The following is a 21,248-nucleotide window of genomic DNA, read 5'->3' on the forward strand; positions in this document are numbered from 1 at the left end:
ATCTTAGAGAGAACACTGCTTTCTACTATAGATCAAGATGGCTTTTAAAGTCAGGTAAGGCTTTCTCATAGTTAACTGCCAATCCTAGAGCCCACCTTTTCAGACACCTTTTGCATTATTACAAGTTTACCACTCTAAGATTGACTACTGAGTAACAGGTGAGTATTACCTCCCCCCCCCCCCCCCACAATGCTATTTAAGTCTTCATGAGCACTAGATAAAGGTCCCAACAAAAAGGACTGATATTGCAGTTTACAGCTCATTTATTCTAGGACAGTCTTAAGATCAAGGAAATGGTCTACACAGAGGGCTGAGGTTTCTTGCCTAAGGATAATTATGTACCTTTAACATCAGTACACTAGAGAGACTGCGGAGAGAAATGTGTTAGTCTCTCAGGTCAATTAGGTTTGGCTTTGAAGTTAATGGTGATGATGACCCTAAATTGTACCTAGAGAACTATTACAGTACTGACAGAAAGATAAAGTACATAGTGAAAAGACTGACTCTGAATTATTAACATGTCATGTTACAGAAAACAGAAAAGGCTAGAATCTCAGCAATTTTCTCTTTTGATGTGCCATCAACAGCAAGACTAACTGACTATCTTTAAGTACTAAGTTTGTTTTTACCAGAAAATAATAATATTGTCTGGTTTTTGTATTACTGCTAGCTTTGCATACTATTGAAACGAAAAGTTTATTTTGTCAGCTTGCAATTGAAGCAATAGTGGCTGGTGGGGTCAGCCTCATTACTGTACAGCAAAAAACCCGCACATGCAGCACTTTACTAGCATGCACATCTAGTCAAACAACAGACTATATAGAAGTGTTAAAAAAAAGTCTGCCAATCTTACAGGGTGGCAGATTTTTTTAAACACTTCCATATACCATCTCTTCTTAACACAGGCTATTGCAAAAATATTATTCCAATTAGGAAAATAAAGAACAAATAAAATTCTGATATTAAAAGAACAGCATTAATGCTGGAAGAAGGGAAAGAAAAGAGAATATATACTTCTCTCCATGAAGTGGAAAATGCTAGTGGAAACAAGTCTGTGGAGGCCAACAGGAAAACATACTCCAGACTGAAAGGCTTGCTACAGCAGCAAAAAGATTAGCACATGTCCATACTAATAACACCCTGACATCAAGACATTAAAGAAATGAAAATTCTTTCCATGCAACCTTTGCTCAGGTGCTATGGGAATTATTCACAGGCTATGGGAATTATTCTCCCATTTCAGCCAGTACGCCAAAGACCATTCAACATATATTAGCTGAGTTTCAACTAAAACACCACCCTTCCAAATAAAAGCTCTTTGAAAATCCAGAAGCTGAAGCAATACATGTCAAAGAGACTGACTCCCACTTTCATACTAATAAGAGAAAATGTCAGTGCATGATTATTGCTTGGAGAGTGTGTGGCTCTCTTGGGGATAATGTCAGTACCTTAACACTGGATGAGAATGAAAAATGTCTATTTTCTTTCTGATACAATACAAAAGCAATAGAGTGACAGTATATGCAATTCTTCTTTCTGAGACATTCACTAGTGATATGTCTTGTTATGCTGCCAGGTCATTTCTCTCTTCTTTAAATATCACCTATCTTACTTAAGAATGAATTTTTAAAGCAATGACATGATTTGCCAAGTATCTAGATAAATGGCCCAAAGTTATGGGGGTATCAGCATATCATCTAGAAGTTATGGAGGTATCAGCATAGAGATAATCAGAAAAGTGCTGGGTTTTGACTGCAATTAAAATGCATCTCAACCATTTATGCTCTGTGGCCAGTGTCAACCTTCAGCCTCTGTTGTAGTGAGGACTGGCCCAAGCCCTTCTGGCACCCTAGGCAGGGCAGTACAGCTCTGCCACCTATTTGCGAGTAGCCCTGCACCTGTGAGCGGGCAGGAGCTGGTGTCGGCAGGGCAAGCTTCAGGGGTGGGGCAAGTGGCAATAGGATGAGCTTCTGGGGGGACAGGCGGTGGCAGAGCGAGCTTTTTTGGGGGTGGGCGGGAGCGCAGCAGGCCAGTGGGAGCTGGCTGCAGCAGTGGCAGGGTAAGCTTGGGGGGTGGGTGGGAGTTGTCTCCGGTAGCAGCAGGGCAAACTTTGGGGGTGGGCGGCGGCAGGGAGGGCAGGAGTGCAGCAGGAGCGCGGCAGTTGGTAGGGAGCTGGCAGCGGTAAGGGGGAGGGAGGCAAATTAGGTGGTTGTCTTGGGCACCAGGAGGCGGGGGAAGCTCAATTTGGGTCCCCCTCTTTCCTGGTGCCCGAGGCAACCACCTAGTTTGCCTAGTGGGCGAGCCGGTCCTGGTGTGTGCTATAACCAGCACACACAGGATATAGCGACATTGCAGTATTTTAAAACAGCTAAAAATGAGACCAGATTATGTGCTAATGCAGTGTTGTGTCGTCTTATTTCTCTTAGTGACAGTGCCTTGGGAAGCAATATCCTTGTGGCATGCAGATCCTGTAGCTGATGTGGTTTAAACCAGGCTGCAGGAGAAGCCAAGCCAGCCCCAGGATTGAGCTGTTTTTTTAAGAAAAATCTGGCATTTTTCTTCCTGGGTCTATTGGACAAGACAATTGGGATTTCCAAAAAATCCTGGCTCTAAATACTGAACCAGTATTGGAGACCCGGGTTTTTTAAAATACCATTTTCTGAAAAATATTGAATGAGAAAAATTGCACACCACTAGTTCTAAACCAGAAGAATCAAACTCATTTTTTTAGGAGGGCCAGATCTGACATAAATGGGACTTTGTGGGGTCGAGCCATGTGTGTTCTAAAATGTAATGCCATATAGAGGAGATATAGACTTTATAAAGTGCATAGGCAAACACAACTAAAGATATTATTTTTTAACTTAAAATACAAACATGCCTAAAACTCTTGCAATATTTTGTTTAAAATGGAAAGGTAGGGGAATAGTGGGATTTTGCAATGCAATTTTAAAAATAAAACATCAAGAAAAAGTACAAGGATCACACAGCAGAAAACTAAAAATATAAAATGCTCTCAGCCTGAGAAAACATGAACTGACAGGACATTTCAAGCTTCTCCCCCTCCCCCCCAGTCTACTCAGATTAGCAATGGCTCTCCAGCATAATATCCACCTTTGGCTGTGGATTCTCAAGTTAAAGTACTCACAAGGCACTAGTCCTCATATCCATTAAGAAACAAAGCTGACTCAGAGCATCAACACTTGATTTGCAAGGACACAACTCCAGGAAGCTTCAGCTGGCCATAGGGACATAGGGACATTATACTGAGTTCCTCTCCACGAGGATTCAAAGCTTCTTTGGAACTATATAACATCTATCTTTGAAGAGAAGTGTCAAAAGGATAACAACTTTAAAGGTAAAAGATTTTATCTATCACTCCGGGACTAAAATAAGACTTATTTGAAAAAAAGACAAAGGTCTAGATCCAACTATGCTATTTTAAAGTAAAGAAGATAAAGGAGGGGGTAAATTTGGGACTAATGGAATTTAAGAAACAAAGTTAGAAGACGAAAGATTATGTTTTGAATACCTGTGGTCGGGCCAGACAACCCCCTCTGAAACAGATATGCTGATTTGATGGACGTCACAGGAAATGGCGTCATAGTAATATCGTGAGACTTCTCAACCACTGAAAACGAGACTTTGTGGCAAGAAAGGAAGGAAATAGCCATTTGGAGAAGGGAAAACTGCAAGCCTCCTAGCCCTCTCTAGGACCATAAATCATAGAGAAGTACCGGCGGCCATTAAGAGAAGGTCAAAAGTTTAATTTTTTAAAAAAAGAAACGGGACTTTTAAAAAAAAGTGGAGCCGGCAGATATCATTAAAAGGTGAAATCTATTGGACTATATGCTTGGAACTAATTTTGGAGCACTCTAGGAGAAAAAAAAGAACATTTTTTTTAAAAGGGGCAGAAAAGCTGCGGATGCCATTTTGAAGAAAATAAAACTTTAAAAAATTAATATCTTGACTTAGGAGCCTCTAGAAATGGCGATTTTGGGCTCACCTAAAAGAGCATGCTTTAATCTACAAGACTGTGCAATTGAAATTTGATTTGGTGACGTCAACTTCAGAGCCTATTTTAGCAGTGGGTAGGCAGTGATGTCTGTGCATAAATCAGGAGCAAAGCAGATTCGTATGAGGGCTAGGTCACTTGAAGAAGCAAAAATGGCTAAATGGCAGGAGGCAATAGAAGCTATGGAGGCAAGATTGGCAAAAGTAATAAAGGAATCAATAACAGAAAGTAAAAAGGAATTAAAAAAAGACATTGAATCCAGTGCTGAGGCGGTTAAAAAAGAAATTTAAAAAGACATTGAAGATCTCAGGAAAGACTCCCAAGCAGCGTTAAAGAAAGTGCAGGAGGTAGAAGAAAAGGTGAAAGACCAAGACTTAAGAATTGATGTAGTGGATTCCACTATAAAAAAAACTGCAGGAGAAAGCAGTGTTACAAGACTGTAAATTAATGGAAAATCAGATACGTTTGAGAGGGGTGCCTGAATCTGCTGATAACATCAAGATGGCACCAGACATCTTTTTGTTGGAATTACAAATTTCTGAAACAAGATAGAGCGATGGTTTGGTACATGCCTTCAGCTGCACGGACATTATATGTGCAGATGTGGAAGCAAGATAAAATACCAGAAAAGTGGGACTGGACTTAAAAAGTTATGCATTGAAGTGAAATGGACAAGCTTACAAGAATCTTGAGAGAATATGATCTAGAAAGGTTTGGAAATGAGTGGGGAAAATTTCAAAAATATGTTGAAAAACAACGGAAGGTTAAAGGATATTTGGCGATTTTTGACAATGGTTGAACTTTAGAGGAATAATAAATGGACTACAGTCAAAAAGTGAGACTATGTGAACATTTTTTTTTATAAGGACTAAAAGATTATAATGAAGAGGGATTATAATTATAACATATGGTTTTTTCTTTCCTTTTTCTTCTTGTTTTAAGATTTTTTTATGAAGATTCTTTAATTGATAAAATTACCCTTTTTTTTTAGCAATTTAATTAAAATACACCGTCAGGGGTCATGAAAAGGGGGGGAGGGAGGAGAAAAATGTAATGTATTTGTATTAACTTTTTAATAATAGATGATAAGTATTATTACAATATATTGCAGTAAATAAAATTGGTTTAAAAAACAAAAACAAACACTTGATTTGCAAGGACACAACTCCAGGAAGCTTCAGCTAGCCATAGGGACACAGGGACATTATACTGAGTTCCTCTCCATTGAAACAAAGTAGAAAGGAAACATGGAGTGGATTTTCCATTCCGGTGTGCTCTGCCCACAGGCCTGAATGGGAAACCCATTCCGCATTTTCTTTGCAGCTTCACTTCTACTTTAGCCTTTGCAAAGAGAAGGCAGAATGAGCTGGAAACCTTGGCAACATCGGAGCTTTGCAGGGTCAGGACAGGAGAGGGAAGGGGAAGAAAAGAATCTTGTGGGCCTGACTGAAGCCCTCGGGGGGGCTGGTTTGGCCTGTGGGCTGCATATTTGACATCCCTGTTCTAAACGATGGCTAGTACAAGACAAATTTGGCCTGATATCTGAATTGAACTTTTTCTTTTTTTTAATAAATAGGCTAGTACAGAAAGTTGTTAATCTGAGTGAAAAACGTATTCAAAACAAAACTTTTCTTTTAATTATTCTCAAACAAATGGTACTCTTGAAGAGGAATTCAATTTATACGAGATTCACTTGAGGTAAAAGCTGTACTGAAAAAAAAAGTTAGCTTAAGGCAGCACTTTTTCTTTCAGAAGGAAGAGAGGGAGATCTCACCCTGAGCAAATCTGGTTAATTGGTAGTATATCCTGAACTGTAAAATTATGTCTGGAAATGATATATGAAGGTTTCACATTCTGCCCTCAAAAGGTATTGCAGTTTCTTGTTCAGACAGACCAGAAAAGAGCAGCAACTATTTATTTTGCTTTGTTCCAAATTAAAAACATTTGAAAACCTCCTGAGAAACGTTGCTAATCTTATCCAGTTGTTTAAGCTTCCTTTGGAATTTCTAGAATTGTTTTCTCTGGATAGGACTCTCCACATTTGTTTTGCTTCAGGAAAAAAATGGTGACAACATGTAGTCAAAAAGAAGTTAGAATGGCCTGAAGTATAATAAAGCAGAGCTGTTCTGGATGATGTCAAGTTCAGGGTAAGCAAACAGGCTATATTTCTTAAAGCTCAGTTGACTGCTATAACACATATATTGCATTTGTTTCATATTCTGGTTGATAAAAAATGGGTAAAGGTAGTCCCCTGTGCAAGCTCTAGTCATTTTCGACTCTGGGGTGATGTTAGTTTCACGTTTTCACGGCAGACTTTTTACTGGGTGGTTTGCCATTGCCTTCCTCAGTCATCTACACTTTCCCCCCAGCAAGCTGGGTACTCATTTTACCAACCTTGGAAGGATGGAAGGCTGAGTCAACCTAGAGCCAGCTATCTGAACCCAGCTTCCGCCGGGATCAAACTCAGGTTGTGAGCAGAGTTTAGGACTGCAGTACTGCAGCTTTACCACTCTGCACCACGGGGCTCTTCTGGATGATACTGTGCACTTATTAAGGCACATATAATAAATCTTGAATATGCACATTCTGAATGTGCATTTATATCAATAAAAAAGTACTGAAGAAAAATTAACACACTCCCATCTTGTTATTTTTCTTTTGAGTACTCTTCTTTCATAAATTATCGCTAAGAAAATAACTTGTAGGGATGGGCACGAACCTGCTCACAACCCTCAATTCATGACTAAGACTGCCTGGGTCATTGTAGGCAAATGGAGGCCCATGCAATCTCACCTCAATTACCCTTCCACAAACCTCCACGTGACTTTTGGAGGTTAAGGTGTCTTGGGTGGGACAAGTCAGCAGCATCCGCAGCAGACCTGCTGGTGCTGATCAGTTAAGATCATCAAAGAAGTAAAGGGGTGGTGGACTTCTGCAGCCCTAGAAATACCCAAAGCTCAACAGGCAGTGTGCTGGTGTGACAGACTGCACTTTAAAGTCCTTAAGAGAGCTCTTTTGCCAGTAAGAAAGCTCCCATTCTGCTCTATGGAAGCAGAATTATATATACCCCCAGCTCACACGCACCCATTGTTTTCTGTCAGCAGCAGGTGCGCCACACGTTGGTTAGAGGCAGAGAAGTCATTCCTTCTCTGAAAGTGGGATTGGGAGAGTTTGGTGCTGGTGTGATGCACTGCACTTTTAAGAAGCTCAGATGTGTTATACAATCTGCTGAAAGACTTTAAAGGGTTAATTCTTCACAGAAGTCAGAGAGTCTTAACTGACAAGGCTGTTTCAAGCAATCTGATTGGTTAGAGTAAACAAAGCAGAGAAAGACTTTTGAATAGCATGCAGAGGAGATATTCAGTGAGATTTCTTTAGGGAGTAATTCTAAGCAGGTGTACTCAGAAGTAAGTCCCATATTATTCAATAAGACTTACTCCCAGGAAAGCGTTCTAGGAATGTGCTACAAGATGCTTGCGCAGCACAAAATCCAGATGGCCTTAAGAGAGCTCTTTTGCCAACAAGAAAACTCCCATTCTGCTTTATGGGAGCAAAATGACATGTGCTGCATGTTAGAGGCGGAGATAGGGAGGGAAGGGAACTGGCTGTGATATCCCCAGAGAGCACTTTCCTGGGGTCATCTGCTTTGGGGACCTGTAACTCAGTCCCAAATCCAATTCTCACCAAACTTTAAGAGCAGATAGAGGAGAGTCAGCTGGAGACTTGCTGTGAGGTTGGCATTTCTAGCCCACAGGGAGACTGTACTACCACATCACAAACCTCATGAAACAAACCAGTTTGGTAAATGGGAACGTCCATGATGGGTCGTGGTTTGTGTGGCACCATGAACCACAATGAATCTCCATTTTCCCACTTTGTGCACATCCCTATTCAGCTATGTTTTTACGAGATCTTTGCAACCACAATGTTAACAATGTAATCAGTTTTATTAAGAAGGTCTCCTTTAAATACATGCCTTCAATAAGGATTATCAGTATTGTTAGTTTGTACTGCACATACAATTGAAAAAACACAGGAGATTTCAAGATCCTAACTACTTCATCCTGAACACCAGCCTTGGAAAAATGCACACGTAATGGGAGGGAGAGAGAATGTCCACCCTCTGAAGGGTTTATAGTCTATACAAACAAGTAAAATAACAGAATCATAGAGTTGGAAGGGACCCTCAGGGTCACCTAGTTCAACCCCTGCACAATGCAGGAAACTCACCAATACCTCCCCTCCACATATCTCAGTGGCACCTGCTCCATGCCCAGAAGATGGCAACCCCCCCCCCAAAAAAAAAAACCCCTCCAACAACACCTACCTCCAGGATCCCTAGCCAAACTGGCCTGAAGAAAAATTACTGCCTGCCTGACCCTAAAGTGGCCAACAGCATTAACTGGGCATATACTAAAGGGCCATGAGAACTAAACACTGATGCAACCCTTCCTGCCCTCCTTCTCAGGATCTAAGTTCACAGAATCAGCATTGCCATCAGATGGCCATCTAGCCTCTGTTTAAAAACTTCCAAAGAAGGAGACCCCATCACTTCTCAAGGAAGCCTGTTCCACTGAGGAACTGCTCTGTCAGGAAGTTCTTCCTAATGCTTAATTAGGAGGAAATGGTGCTTTGGAGCATGCAGTCTGTGGCATTATACCCCTCTGCGATCCTGTCTCTCCTCAACCCCCATCCTCCCCAGGCTCCCCCCCCCCAAATCTCCAGGTATTAAATAACCTGGAGTTGGTAACACTATCTCCTTCCCACTCAACAGCCAACCTACCTTTATCTGCCCCCCCCCCCCCTTGTCTTAAGCTTTCCTTCTCTATCCCCGGGCAGCGTCTGATTAGGAAAACTGTGGCCCAATTCTGTGGTGCTAGAGACTGGAGCTGGCCTTGCATGGTAGGGAACCTTCAAGAAAATATGGGATGGCACCTCACTTTCCTGTGTATCCCTCTACCCATACTATTTCCTCTTTCTCTCCTTCTGTCAACCCCCATATCCTCCCCCTTTCTCTGTCTCCTTCGCTCCTTCTAAGTCATTCATCAACCTTTTTATCTGCCTCCCATCTTTAGCTTTATTTTTTTATTTAATTTATACCTCACCTTTCTCCACAGTGAGGACCAAAGCAGCTTACATTTTCTCCTCTTTTTTACATACACTGCAATCCTGTGATGCAGGTCAGGCTGAAAGTATGTGATTGGTCCAAAATCACTTGAGCTTCCACAGCAAGATGGGGATATGAACCTGGGTCTTGCAGATCTTATTCTGAAGCTCCAGTTGCTACACCACACTCACTTTCATAGAGTGACTGCTGTTGAACTGTAGCAAGCAGCCAGGACCTTACAACTGCAACATGATAAGTTATACTGCTGTGCTAGAAAAACCACTGCTGCTCCTCATACTTAATTGCTAGAGTTTTAATACTAAGCACTGTCAAAAATTATATAAACCCAATGTGACAGAGGCCTTGGAGACAGATTGACATATTTGACCCACTTTATATCAGGGGTACTTTTTTCCAGCAAGATTTCAAGAATTGTTGAGAATAATATATTGATTTGGAAACCCCAGGTTACTAGTGATAAATTAAAGACATTTATAATATTCTGTTGCATTATGCTTTGCCATAATCACTTTGTGGGCCATACCTGGGAGTGTGTGATAATGTAAAATAAAACATACATTTACAGGACAAAAAAACATTTCAGGAGGGTGATTGCTTCAGCCTCCCTCCGTTTTGCAAATTTTATTAATGGTAACAACGGAGAATCATTTGGTTGCCTACCACTGGCCTTCAGCCATTAAATGCTCACAGAATTCTAACACTAATGATTCTCTTCTTTATCCTACCAGGGACAGCTAAATTAAATACCAACATTTTCAACTGAATAATTCATGGCTGTGGACATTGGGTCTTGCAAACGGTTAATAAATAACACTTTGTTTCCTTTTCTGCATTGTAACTGGAAATATCTTCAGCCTGATGAAAGCAGCTTTGGCATTGTGCCAACCCCCAAATCCGGACTGCCAGACTGGTTTCCTACACTTGGCTGCTGAAGTTGCTGGTTATGCCTCCCTCCCTCCTCCTATTAGCAGGTAAACATCTCATGCTTTCTTTCCTTCTTAAATAGAGCATGAAGTAGCTGGCACCAGTGAAGTTTCCTTGCACTGGCAATTTTTATACCAGTACAATGCAGGATTTCAGTCCTAGACATCTGTGCCTAGACATATGTATCCACCCTATATCATAACAACAACATCCTTAGGATAGCATTATGCATCCGAAAGACATAATTGCAGTTATAGTAAATCTTACAATATTAACGTTTCTACTGTATTATCATCCTGCTTTTTCTACCTAACCATTTTTGACATTCCTCACAAGCCAGCAGTGCAGTGAAAAGGGTGGTGGTGGAGGAGAGATTACCTTTGAATTGCATAAAGTATTAGCAGTGAAAATCCTTTAAATATTTCTCACACTATTTGTCATAATAAAGCCAACCTTATATATAATCAAATACATATGTGAAGCTTATTTTATGCCCTAAACTAGATTAGAAAACCACCTTTATCATCAACATAACTAGTTTTTATGGTAACTGAAAGGCAGCAAAATTGTGAATTTGGAAGTCTGCAGATGTACTACAAAGATTATTATTAGGACCTGAACTTCTAGCAGGAGCTTTCCTCTAAGCTGTTCCAAAACACAGTATCAGGTGAATGATCACCTGTGCCCTTTCTTTTACTGCTGGAAGAGATGCTTTGGATTAATGTGCTCAATACATTTTCTTGCCACAGATACTGCTGCTCTCAGAAATTTGATCTATTGACTAGACACATGTACATCTGATAAATAACAGAGGTAAAAATGCAGCTGGTGCAATCCCCTCTCTGGAAGGATGCCAAAAGCCTGGAAGAGAATACAGTAAATGTGTAGAAGAAATAGTGACAGCCATTGCCCTTGCAGTATAAATTGCTTTCCAATAGTGTGCAGTGTTAATTAGCCCATTTTCATATTTAAAAGTACGTCTATTGTTCTTTCCCTATAGTTCTTTCATTGAAGTCTTAAAGAAAGCTTTGGCTGCATCTAGCCGCTACCAAAAGTTAAGATATTTGCATCTAACCACCACCAAAAGTTAAGATTTTTCTGTATGTGCCACAGCACTTACAACACCTTCTTGGTATTTCAAGATTTAAAGTCAATACATACGTTCCAAAGCACTTTTTGTCCCACACTATTCTTTAAAATTAATAATGCAACAGTACAGTATTTAGTTGTAGAATTCTGATCTAGTGACTTTCCTACTTCAGTCATCTCCTACTTTCTCTACTTTCCACTTCAGTCATCTCCTAATTCTCTGCCTGGAATCTTATTTTCTTGAACCTCAGAAGGCACCAGCAGAATCATATGAGAGTCATAGCCTTCTAGTTACAAGAAGCTACAGTGACTAATGCAAATGAAGTTCTATTTGAACTTTCTGACTGCTAAGGCATGGCTGACAGGGCTCTTCCACACTCATTTTCACTGCTGATGTGCCTCTTTCTTTTCCTCATGTGTTTTGCTCCCTCTAGTGGTCAATTTGATATTACACTGCATATTTCCCTGCTGTAGCAATGGGGCACACTAACTCTGAGAGTGCAGACGAGGCCATAGTTTCTGATCCTGCCTGAACTGTAAGCACCAATGTAGTTAGTTTATGTTTCAGGCAGAAACAGCTGAGAACCTGAGGCTGCACCCGGAACAATTAGAAACTCCAAATTATGTAAATAACATTAGCAATCTCATCCCAGTTTATAGTTTGTATAATTCAGTTGAGAGATGCTGAAGTAAGAAAGTAAGAAAGCAGAGAGAAGGGGCTGTTTAGTATCAGTTTCCATTGTTGGAAAAATAACTTTAACATGCCATTTGAATTGTAACTAGCTTTCCATATTATAAACTTGTTGGGAGTGGCTTTTTCCCTGCTCCCCAAGCCATTAAAAAAATCCAGCCCAAATATTCATGAATCAGGCTTCATTTCATTAGCTATGTCAAAGATGACCTCTCTCAGCAGCAACAAAAAGGAAACTGAGGAAAGGGCATTACTCCCCCGCCTTCATTTCACATTGAAAAGGGAAGGAAACTGGGTTGTGGGGGGAGAGAAGTGCCCTCTACTTGCTTGGAGTGCCCTTTGGTCTCTGTGGCTGGCCTCTCAAGTGCAGAACCCATCCTTGACTGCCCAGGTACCATGACAATGAACTGCAATTATTACAAACCATTTGGGTGAGGTGTATGGTCACATAAAGTTAGCTAGAAGGTGCACAGTCCTGTCTATTGATATCTGGAATTGTCATTCCAGGAAAGCATTCAAGCCTCCTTGTTTGTTTTGCTATATGTGAAGCATAAAATATGGGATACAGAAAACGATACTGACTGACGCTTGAAAAATTCAAGCACAATCATTGCCTTCAAAGCCACAGTACCTACATATGGAGAATTCCAAATGGCACAATCAATCAGTGACAGGAATTCAGTGCTATAGAAAGTTAGGACTAAGTATTACATTTGCTATTTACTAATAATATCCCTATAGGCCAAATCTTTAGTAATTACTGGAAATCATCCTAAAGACACATCAGCCATACTGTAATGGCATGTTTGATGCCTGAAATGGTACCTACACCCTGGATATGCTTCTAAATGCAGCACAACAAAACATTGTAACACCCTTTTAAAATATCACAACATTTAACTGCTAACATCAACATTGCATAAAAATCGTGTTCAATTTCTTTCCAAATAAAAACAGTGTCTGTTCTTAAAGTAAAACGGCCTGCAGCAGTTTTCTAACATATCTTTACAAATAATTCAGTGTGTTCTGTATCACCTATATGCTGAAAATAAACTTTTAAAGCCCATAAAAATTATTGTCTGTCATATCTACTTATCTAGAAAGTAAAACATGCCAACTTTACAGTAAAATTTTGTTTTCAGACTCTGTATTTGAGGCTATGTGCACAATAATTTATATAATTTTTTCAAAGCCAGAGTTAATTGAATGAAACATGCAGCAAATGCCAAACTGGTAATGCCATGGTAAGAAATTATGGAAAGTATTATACTTGCATAAAGGCATATTTGTCTGCATAAAGGCATATTCGTGATTCAAATTATTTGATTCCTAATCTTGTTTTAAAGTTTTATATTTTATCTAGCTAGATTTTAGGGGTTTTTTTCAAAAGCATTTCATTATCCAAAGACACATGGATAATATTAAAATAAGTTTACATTTAAAATAAAACTTGAGCTGGAATTTTCATATTTTTAAAAGCTTTGTAAGTTATTAATACTTCTACAATGTCCATATTGGATTTTATGACTCTGCCTTTGGAAACTTCATCTATTTCAGAATACCCATGAAGAAAGCCTTGGCTATTGTTATCCATGCTCTGGCCACATCCCAAATGGACTACTGTAATAAATTCTGCCTTGATCTCACTTGGAACACTCTTAGATGGCTTCAACTGGTCCACAATACTGTAAAAAGGCTCCTGTCAAGCTGGGAACATATCACCCCAGGCTTGGGTGCTTTTAGGTGCAATTCAGAGCATTTGTCACTCCCTTTAACATCCTTAATAGCAAAGGACCAGGTATTTAAAGGTATTTAAAGGACTGTTTGCACTTATGTCAGCTGGTCCATCAACTTTGGTACATGCAGGTTCTGTTACACATCTCTTTGTCTTCAGAAGATAGGACACACTTTCTCAGTAGTGGTAAGCAATCCATAGCACAGCAATTCTTCTGTCATCTATTCCTTACCATTCAAGGTTTCAGGTAAAACATATTCCTATTAACTCAAGCCTGTGCACAGTTCTGGCCACCACACCTCACTGTGTACAATTCTAGTCACCACACCTCAAAGAAGACATTATAGCAGGGGTGGCCAACGGTAGCTCTCCAGATATTTTTTGCTACAACTCCCGTCAGCCCCAGCCAGCATGGCCAATGGCTGGGGCTGATGGGAGTTGTAGGAAAAACATCTGGAGAGCTACTGTTGGCCACCCCCGCATTATAGCATTGGAAAAAGCACAAAAAAGGGCAATTAGAATTATTAAAGGGCTGGAACACTTTCCCTATGAAGAAAGATTAAAGCACTTGGGGCTCCTTAGGTTGGAGAAAGGATGACTGAGGGGTGACATGACAGAGAATTACAATATTATGCATGGGAGAGAGAAGGTAGAAAAATAAATACTTTTCTCCCTTTCTCACAATACAAGAACTCATGGGCACTCAATAGAATTGCTGAGCAGTCAGGTCAGAACAGATAAAAGGAGATACTTCTTCACCCAAACAGTAATTAACACATGGAATTCACTGCCACAGGAGGTGGTGGCAGTGACAAGAATAGACAGTTTCAAGAGGGGATTGGATACATATGGTGCAGAGGTCCATCAGTGACTAAGCCACAAGGCATAGATGGAACTCTGTGTCTGGGGCAAGTGATGCTCTGTATTCTTGGTGCATGGGGGGTGGGGTGCAACAGTGTGAGGGCTTCAAGTGTCCTGGCCCCACTAATAACCTCCTGATGGCATCTGGTGTTTTGGCAGTGTTGAACTGGATGGGCCACTGGCCTGATCAAACATGGCTTCTCTTATGTTCTTAAGCCTCTGATTCACCCAGCCTATCAAATTCAGATAGATGGAATATAGTTTATGTAGGGATAGCAGCCTCCAGCTGCGACTTGGGGATCCCCTGGAATTACAGCTCATTTCCAGAATACAGATATCAGTTCCACTAGAGAAAATTGATGCTTTGGAGGGAGGACTTAATGGCCTAGTACCCTGTTAAGGTTCCTGTCATCCCCAGGATCAATCCTCAAATCTCCACGAGTTTCCCAACCTGAATCTGGTATTCCCCCATATGTCACCAGTGTCCAGGGGAGTTGATTATGATGTTGATACACTGCCTCACTGATATGGAGATCCATGAGATGGCCCTGAAATGGCTTGTCTCATTTCTTCAAAGTCAGTGACAGAGGGTGGCTCTAGGAGAGAGGGTGTCACCACAGTAAGCTTTGGTGTGTGGTGTTCCCCAAGGGGTAATCCTCTTTCCAGTGTCATTCAACATATATATGCATCCCCTCACCCAGCTGGCACAGAGTTTCATGGTATTCAGATGACACCCAGCTGAACTGTTGATGGGCGGCCAGCCTGATTGCTGCCCCGAATATATTGGCTGAATATTTGGAGGCTGTGGTTTGGATGGCTGAAGCACAGCCAGCTGAAATTAAATCCAATATGGAAGTTCTGCGGCTGAGCCAGGAGGATTCGGGTTTGGGGTGCCAACTTCCTGCTCCTAACTATGTACCTCTAACACCAATGCTCTAGACTCTAGGTGTGATTTTGGATGTCTCTAGGTCAAGACTCTAGGTGTGATTTTGGATGTCTCCCTTTCGATGGAGGCCCAGGTAATGAAATGTGCCCAGATTGGTGTTTCTCTATCTGTACCAGGTTAGGCAATTGGTCCCCTTCCTGTCTCACCCTGACTTAGCCACAGTGATCCATGCAATGGTCACCTACAGATTAGATTACTGTAACTCGCTCTATGAAGGGCTACCCCTGAGGCTGACCCAGAAACTCCAAGTGGTCCAGAATGCAGAGGCATGTGTTCTTACAAGAAACACAGAGCCCATATACATCAGCTGCACTGGCTCCAAGTTGAGTACCAGATTAGGTTCCAGACTTTGGTATTAACCTTTAAAGCCCTAAACAGTCTGGGATCAGCATATCTGCAGGACCACCTCTCTTGTATACCCCCCAAAGAACATTATGCCCACAGGGTAACAATTTACTGTTAATCCCAGGTCTGAAGAATATTTGGCTAGCCTTAACCAGAGCTAGGTGTTTTTTTTCCAACCCTGGTTCTGGCCTGGTGGAACTCTTCGTTGAATTTGACCCAGGCCCTGCATGATTTGGCGCAGTTTTGCAGGACCTGTAAGATGCAGATGTTTCACCAGGCCTATGGTTGAGGCCAATGATGGTGTCTATCTGGGCTGACTTCCCTCCCTTGTCCCTCATTTCCTGTCTCTTTCTCCTTTGATTGTTATCCTCTCTTCTTCACCTAAGCATATGGTATCTATTCCACTATGTTGTGGCACTATGTTGTGCCTCCCTTTTCATATGCCATCTTATTGGAGCCAGTATTATTGTAGTTTTATTAGTTTTAATTTATGAATACTATTGTTACCCACTCTGAGCCTTGTTGTAAAGGGAGAGTTATAAATCTAATAAACAAATAATTTTAACTTAGACTTGAACAACCATGTCTCAGCCTCAGCAGACTGTAAAATGAAAAACGGGATGAATTAGCATTATGTGACCCATTTCTGGGATCAGTTCTATATCAACTTTACTTCTTAGGGGTTTTTTTTAAATTCAAATAATTACTTTAAGCACCTCATTCATCAATAATACATCTTAATTCTAAAATTACAAGAACTTTGGCCTTCTAGCGAGCTCGGTCAAATAAGAATAAGCAATCCTTTCTATATTAAGTACTTCATTTTAGGAACGGGAAGAGGAAAAGTATGCATTTTAGGAAAGAGGAAAGGAAAAAGATACACCCAATGCAGCTGCAATTGCTTTAATCAAGGAAGTTGCACCTTATTTTTGCATCAATGTATTAAACATTCAAGGGAACTGAAAACGCCAACAGGAGCTGGATTTCAATTACTGTTATAAGATCCAAGAATGACATATGAACACCTTTACTTGCAAGCTAGGAATACCATCACGTATTTCAGAGCGCTTGGTATTTTGGAAATGGTTTATAGCTGAGGGTTTATTTGTCTGGTGTACTGAATAGGCAGAGTAAAGGATTTTTTTTTTTTTTAAAAAAACACCCTGTTTTATTTTCAAAATAAATAACATCAGCAAAAGATGGCTCATTTTATTGAAATTCAAGCTAAGTTCAGCAATGCTTGCAACAATTGCCACCTGACTGTCATAAGGACCCTTTGCCAAAATGAATTGTAGCACACAGGTCTACGGGAACACTTGGTTAAAAAGGTGATTTTCAGAGTTTCATGTTACTTCTAATTCTGAGGCTTTCAGAAGCACAAGTGCCTGGTGCTTCTAATTCCCTGCAATTATAGTAATAATATTTGAAATGAAAGCTGCAGTGACATACGAAAGCTTCAGGGCAACATTACAGCATGAACATCTCTGCAAATTTCACTATTAAAGTAACCTGTGAATAGGCTCTGACACCGAGGACATTGCTGCTCTTAGATTTCTTCTATTGCACAGTGAACAAAAATGCAGATTCTGCTAAGCACTGACATACAAGGCACCTCTGGGACTGAGTCTTTACACTTCCCCAGCTACTCAAGAGCTACAATGACACGGTTCATTCTCGAATCACAGCACAACAAGAGAAATTCCGTAGAAGCTGAAAAAGCCCAAGCTGCAGCCATACCAGTATTCCCCCATTCTCCTAAGGGCTGGTGCTAGCATGGAAGGATTTAGAGCCTAGGCTACTCTCCTGAAAGGTCTGGTGGGGCCCTTCGTGCTATTCCATGTATGGAACAGCACTATTGTGGCTATCATAGGGCAACGTAAGACCTCAGGCTAAATTTCAACCTTCTCAGTGTTTTGTATATATTTGGAGATGACAAGGAAGAGAAAAAGTGGTTTGGAAAAAAACGCTGTATTTTCCATGCACTGTAACAGAGTAATATGGAAATAAATTTGGATAATACATCCTGGATTCTCATTCTACTTTAAAAAGATACAGAATAAAAAATAAATCTTGTGGTTTTTCTTTGAAAAAGGGAACATTTGAAAACACAGCTTTCAGATGCTATCCAGATGTGTCAGTAATTTTTACCCTATAAGGTGATCAGTATTATATTTCCACTGTACAGATAAGGTACTGAGGCCAATAACGATGCCCAGCTAGTTCATAGAAGAGTTGAAATTTGAACTGGGTTTCATGGACATATTGGCTCATAACAATCCAACAGCTCTTAAGTGAGGGAAACATTTAGTCACAGATTTCCTTATGATGCAAGAAAGTTGCCATGAACTTTGAGAAACTGTAACTATACAACTTGTGGCTATTACAGTAAGTTATAAAATCCAACTTGTTTATATGTATGCATGCTACACAAATATAAGAACATTCTCATGTAAACAACAAATCATACCTGCACATTTGGTTCGGGTGATAAGCGGTGGGCCTGGCTGACCAGTGCCACCTTCTCCAGGTCTGGTCAGAAGAACACGGATCTCATATTCTGTATCTGGGTCCAAATGCCATAGCTTATAGGTTGGTGCATTTACAGCATGGGTTTCTGTCCACGTCCCAGTTGTCATATGGTATTCCACTTCTTTCAGGATAATAGGCCCATCTCCAATAATGGAATTAGCATTCAACTGAATCAGCAAATAAGTTGGTCCAACTCCAAGTAACTGTGGGGGTGCTATTGGTCGAGGTGGTTCTGTAAGACACAATGTAATACTGAAATAAAAATCATCATAACACAGAACACAAGTATAATCCAAGATCTTAAAGATCTTTACCAAGAATATAAGGGAAGATGCAATGACTTAAACATGTAACTCACAAAGAATAAAAACAGATTATAAAATGAAAAATGACTAAATATATTTTAATTCTTCTGTGAAATTGAATTTAGCATCATGGGACTGAAAAAGAGGACAAAATATAGCTACAGAGTTTATGCCTACAGAGTCATTGCCTAAAAGTGATTTATTTTAGAAAGCAATTAAAGCAACACATACTTTCCCAAATAAAATGAATCCACTAATAAACACGGAGGCTTCATTTTCATTCCAGATGGCTCATATTTTGGCTAATTTGTTTCAGTTAATTAGGTAACAATGCTAAATTCAAGGCACACAGGGGTTTCACAACCAGCAAAAATGCAACTTAGCAACTTCAAAAGCTTAATAGGATACTAGAAAATATCTAACTCAGATAGCTTTTAGAATTTGCCATACTTAAAGTTGGGTTCCAGCGTTTTGGGGAGGAAACAAAACAGAAATAACAAGAATAACATGGTTCTTTAGCGAACTTTTCTCCAATCTGTGAAGGCTTGTGGACTAGAAGTGGCTTGCAATGGTCAACAAAAATCAACAATACCAAAAAACTATCAAATATCACAAATATTTAAACCCAGGCTACATAACAAAATATCTACTTTCTCACAACAGACCAATACACACAGTGGGGAGTGGGACACAAAATGTAGGAACAGCTCTGTTCTTCCAGAAGGTGGATTCATTTTAAGCCCTCAGGGGATGGAGAGGAAGGTAGAGCAGGTGGCAGCAACTGTGCCCTTGTTGGCAACAGCCTCTTCCCAGGTGTTATTTAAAAAGCCACTTTTTGCTGACACTGTACAATGAAAAGCAATAAACTCTTCCAAAATTGATATAAAGTTTACCTACATCAAAGCAAAGCCTGGAATTAGTTCTCATTTTTCTTCAGTATTTCTGTAACTAAGGACCTGACTAACTCCTAGTTTACCATCCAGAAGACAGTCTTATCTGGAGTGGATATTTCATCAGAGAACAATTATAAACTAACCATAAGAACATAAGAGAAGCCATGTTGGATCAGGCCAATGACCCATTCAGTCCAACACTCTGTGTCACACAGTGGCCAAAAAAACCAGGTGCCATCATGAGGTCCATCAGTGGGGCCAGGACACTAGAAGTCCTCCCACTGTGCCCCCCCCCCCCCAGCATCAAGAATACAGAGCATCACTGCTCCAGACAGAGAGTTCCAACAATATGCTGTGGCTAATAGCCACTGAGTTTTCGTATTGTGAGAAAGGGAGAAAAGTACTTCTTTCTCTACCTTCTCTATCCCAGGCATAATCTTGTAAACCTCCATCATGTCACCCCCTCAGTCGATGTTTCTCCAAGCTAAACTGCTCCGAGCATTTTAACCTTCTTCATAAGGAAAGTGTTCCAACCCTTTAATCATTTTAGTTGTTCTTTTCTGCACTTTTTCCAATGCTATATTTTTTGAGGTGTGGTGACCAGAATTGTACACAGTATTCCAAATGAGGCCGCACCATTGATTTATACAGGGGCATTATGATACTGGCTGATTTGTTTTCAGTTCCGTTCCTAATAATTCCTAGCATGGTGTTGGCCTTTTTTATTGCAGTCGCACACTGTCTCGGCATTTTCAGTAAGTTATCTACCACAATCTCAAGACCTCTCTCTTGGCCAGTCTTCACCAGTTCACACCCCATCAACTTGTATTTAAAGAGGATTTTTGGCCCCAATGTGCATTACTTTGCACTTGGTCACGTTGAGCCTCATTTGCCATGCTGATACCCACTTGCCCAGCCTCGACAGATACCTTTGGAGTGCTTCCCAATCCTCTCTGGTTCTTACCATCCCAAACAATTTAGTGTCACCCAACTGGCTGCATTGAGATGTCAAACAGAAATCACAATTTATTTGTGACATTAAGCCTGAAATCTATGGTTTCACATGCTTCTTCATCTGCTGTGATTAGAGATCTTCCAGGTTTAGAGTCTCAGAAATAAAATAATAATAATAATAATAATAATAATAATAATAATAATAATAATAATAATAATAATAATAATAAATTTTATTTCTATCCCGCCCTCCCCGCCGAGGCAGGCTCAGGGCGGCTTACAATATGTCATGATATAATATCATGAAGTGACAATACAAGTAAAATCAGTTCACAATAAATACAAATGCGAATATAAATATACATTAATATTTAAAGCTAAAAACAGTATGGTGCTACAATCTCTGTTTATCCTGGCGGCGTAATATTCAGTCTGGTCACGTCTTGAAGGCTTCTTGGAAGAGGGCAGTTTTGCAGGCCCTGCGGAACTGGTTAAGGTCCCGCAGGGCCCGCACCTTCTCCGGGAGCTGGTTCCACCATTGGGGCACTTTTATGGTGAAGGCCATAGTTGTTTTAAGTTTGGCCTCCTTAGGCCCAGGGATTTCCAGAAGATTTTGTGAGCTGGAGCGCAGTGCCCTCTGGGGAACATACGGAGAGAGGCAGTCCCTGAGGTAGGCAGGTCCTTGGCCATATAGGGCTTTATAGGTAATAACCAGCACCTTGTAGCGAACCCGGTACACTATTGGCAGCCAGTGCAGTTCCCGCAGCCCAGGCCACACGTGTTCCCACCGAGGTAGTCCCAGTAGCAGCCTGGCTGCTGCGTTCTGCACTAGC

General features: G+C 40.6%; 1 protein-coding gene across 3 annotated transcripts in view; it reads right to left on the minus strand.

Annotated features, from left to right (window-relative positions):
* The window catches only part of PTPRK (protein tyrosine phosphatase receptor type K), a 755,588-nt gene that overhangs the window by 259,764 nt on the left and 474,576 nt on the right, over positions 1 to 21,248 (minus strand). For all 3 annotated transcript variants that reach the window (XM_060239139.1, XM_060239131.1, XM_060239123.1), the window contains exon 7: positions 18,202 to 18,495. In XM_060239139.1, coding sequence (XP_060095122.1) covers positions 18,202 to 18,495 — 294 coding nt within the window. The remainder of the gene's footprint in view (positions 1 to 18,201; positions 18,496 to 21,248) is intronic.

Source organism: Heteronotia binoei, chromosome 1, assembly GCF_032191835.1.
Source record: "Heteronotia binoei isolate CCM8104 ecotype False Entrance Well chromosome 1, APGP_CSIRO_Hbin_v1, whole genome shotgun sequence".
In the NCBI taxonomy this organism is placed as follows: Eukaryota; Metazoa; Chordata; class Lepidosauria; order Squamata; family Gekkonidae; genus Heteronotia; species Heteronotia binoei.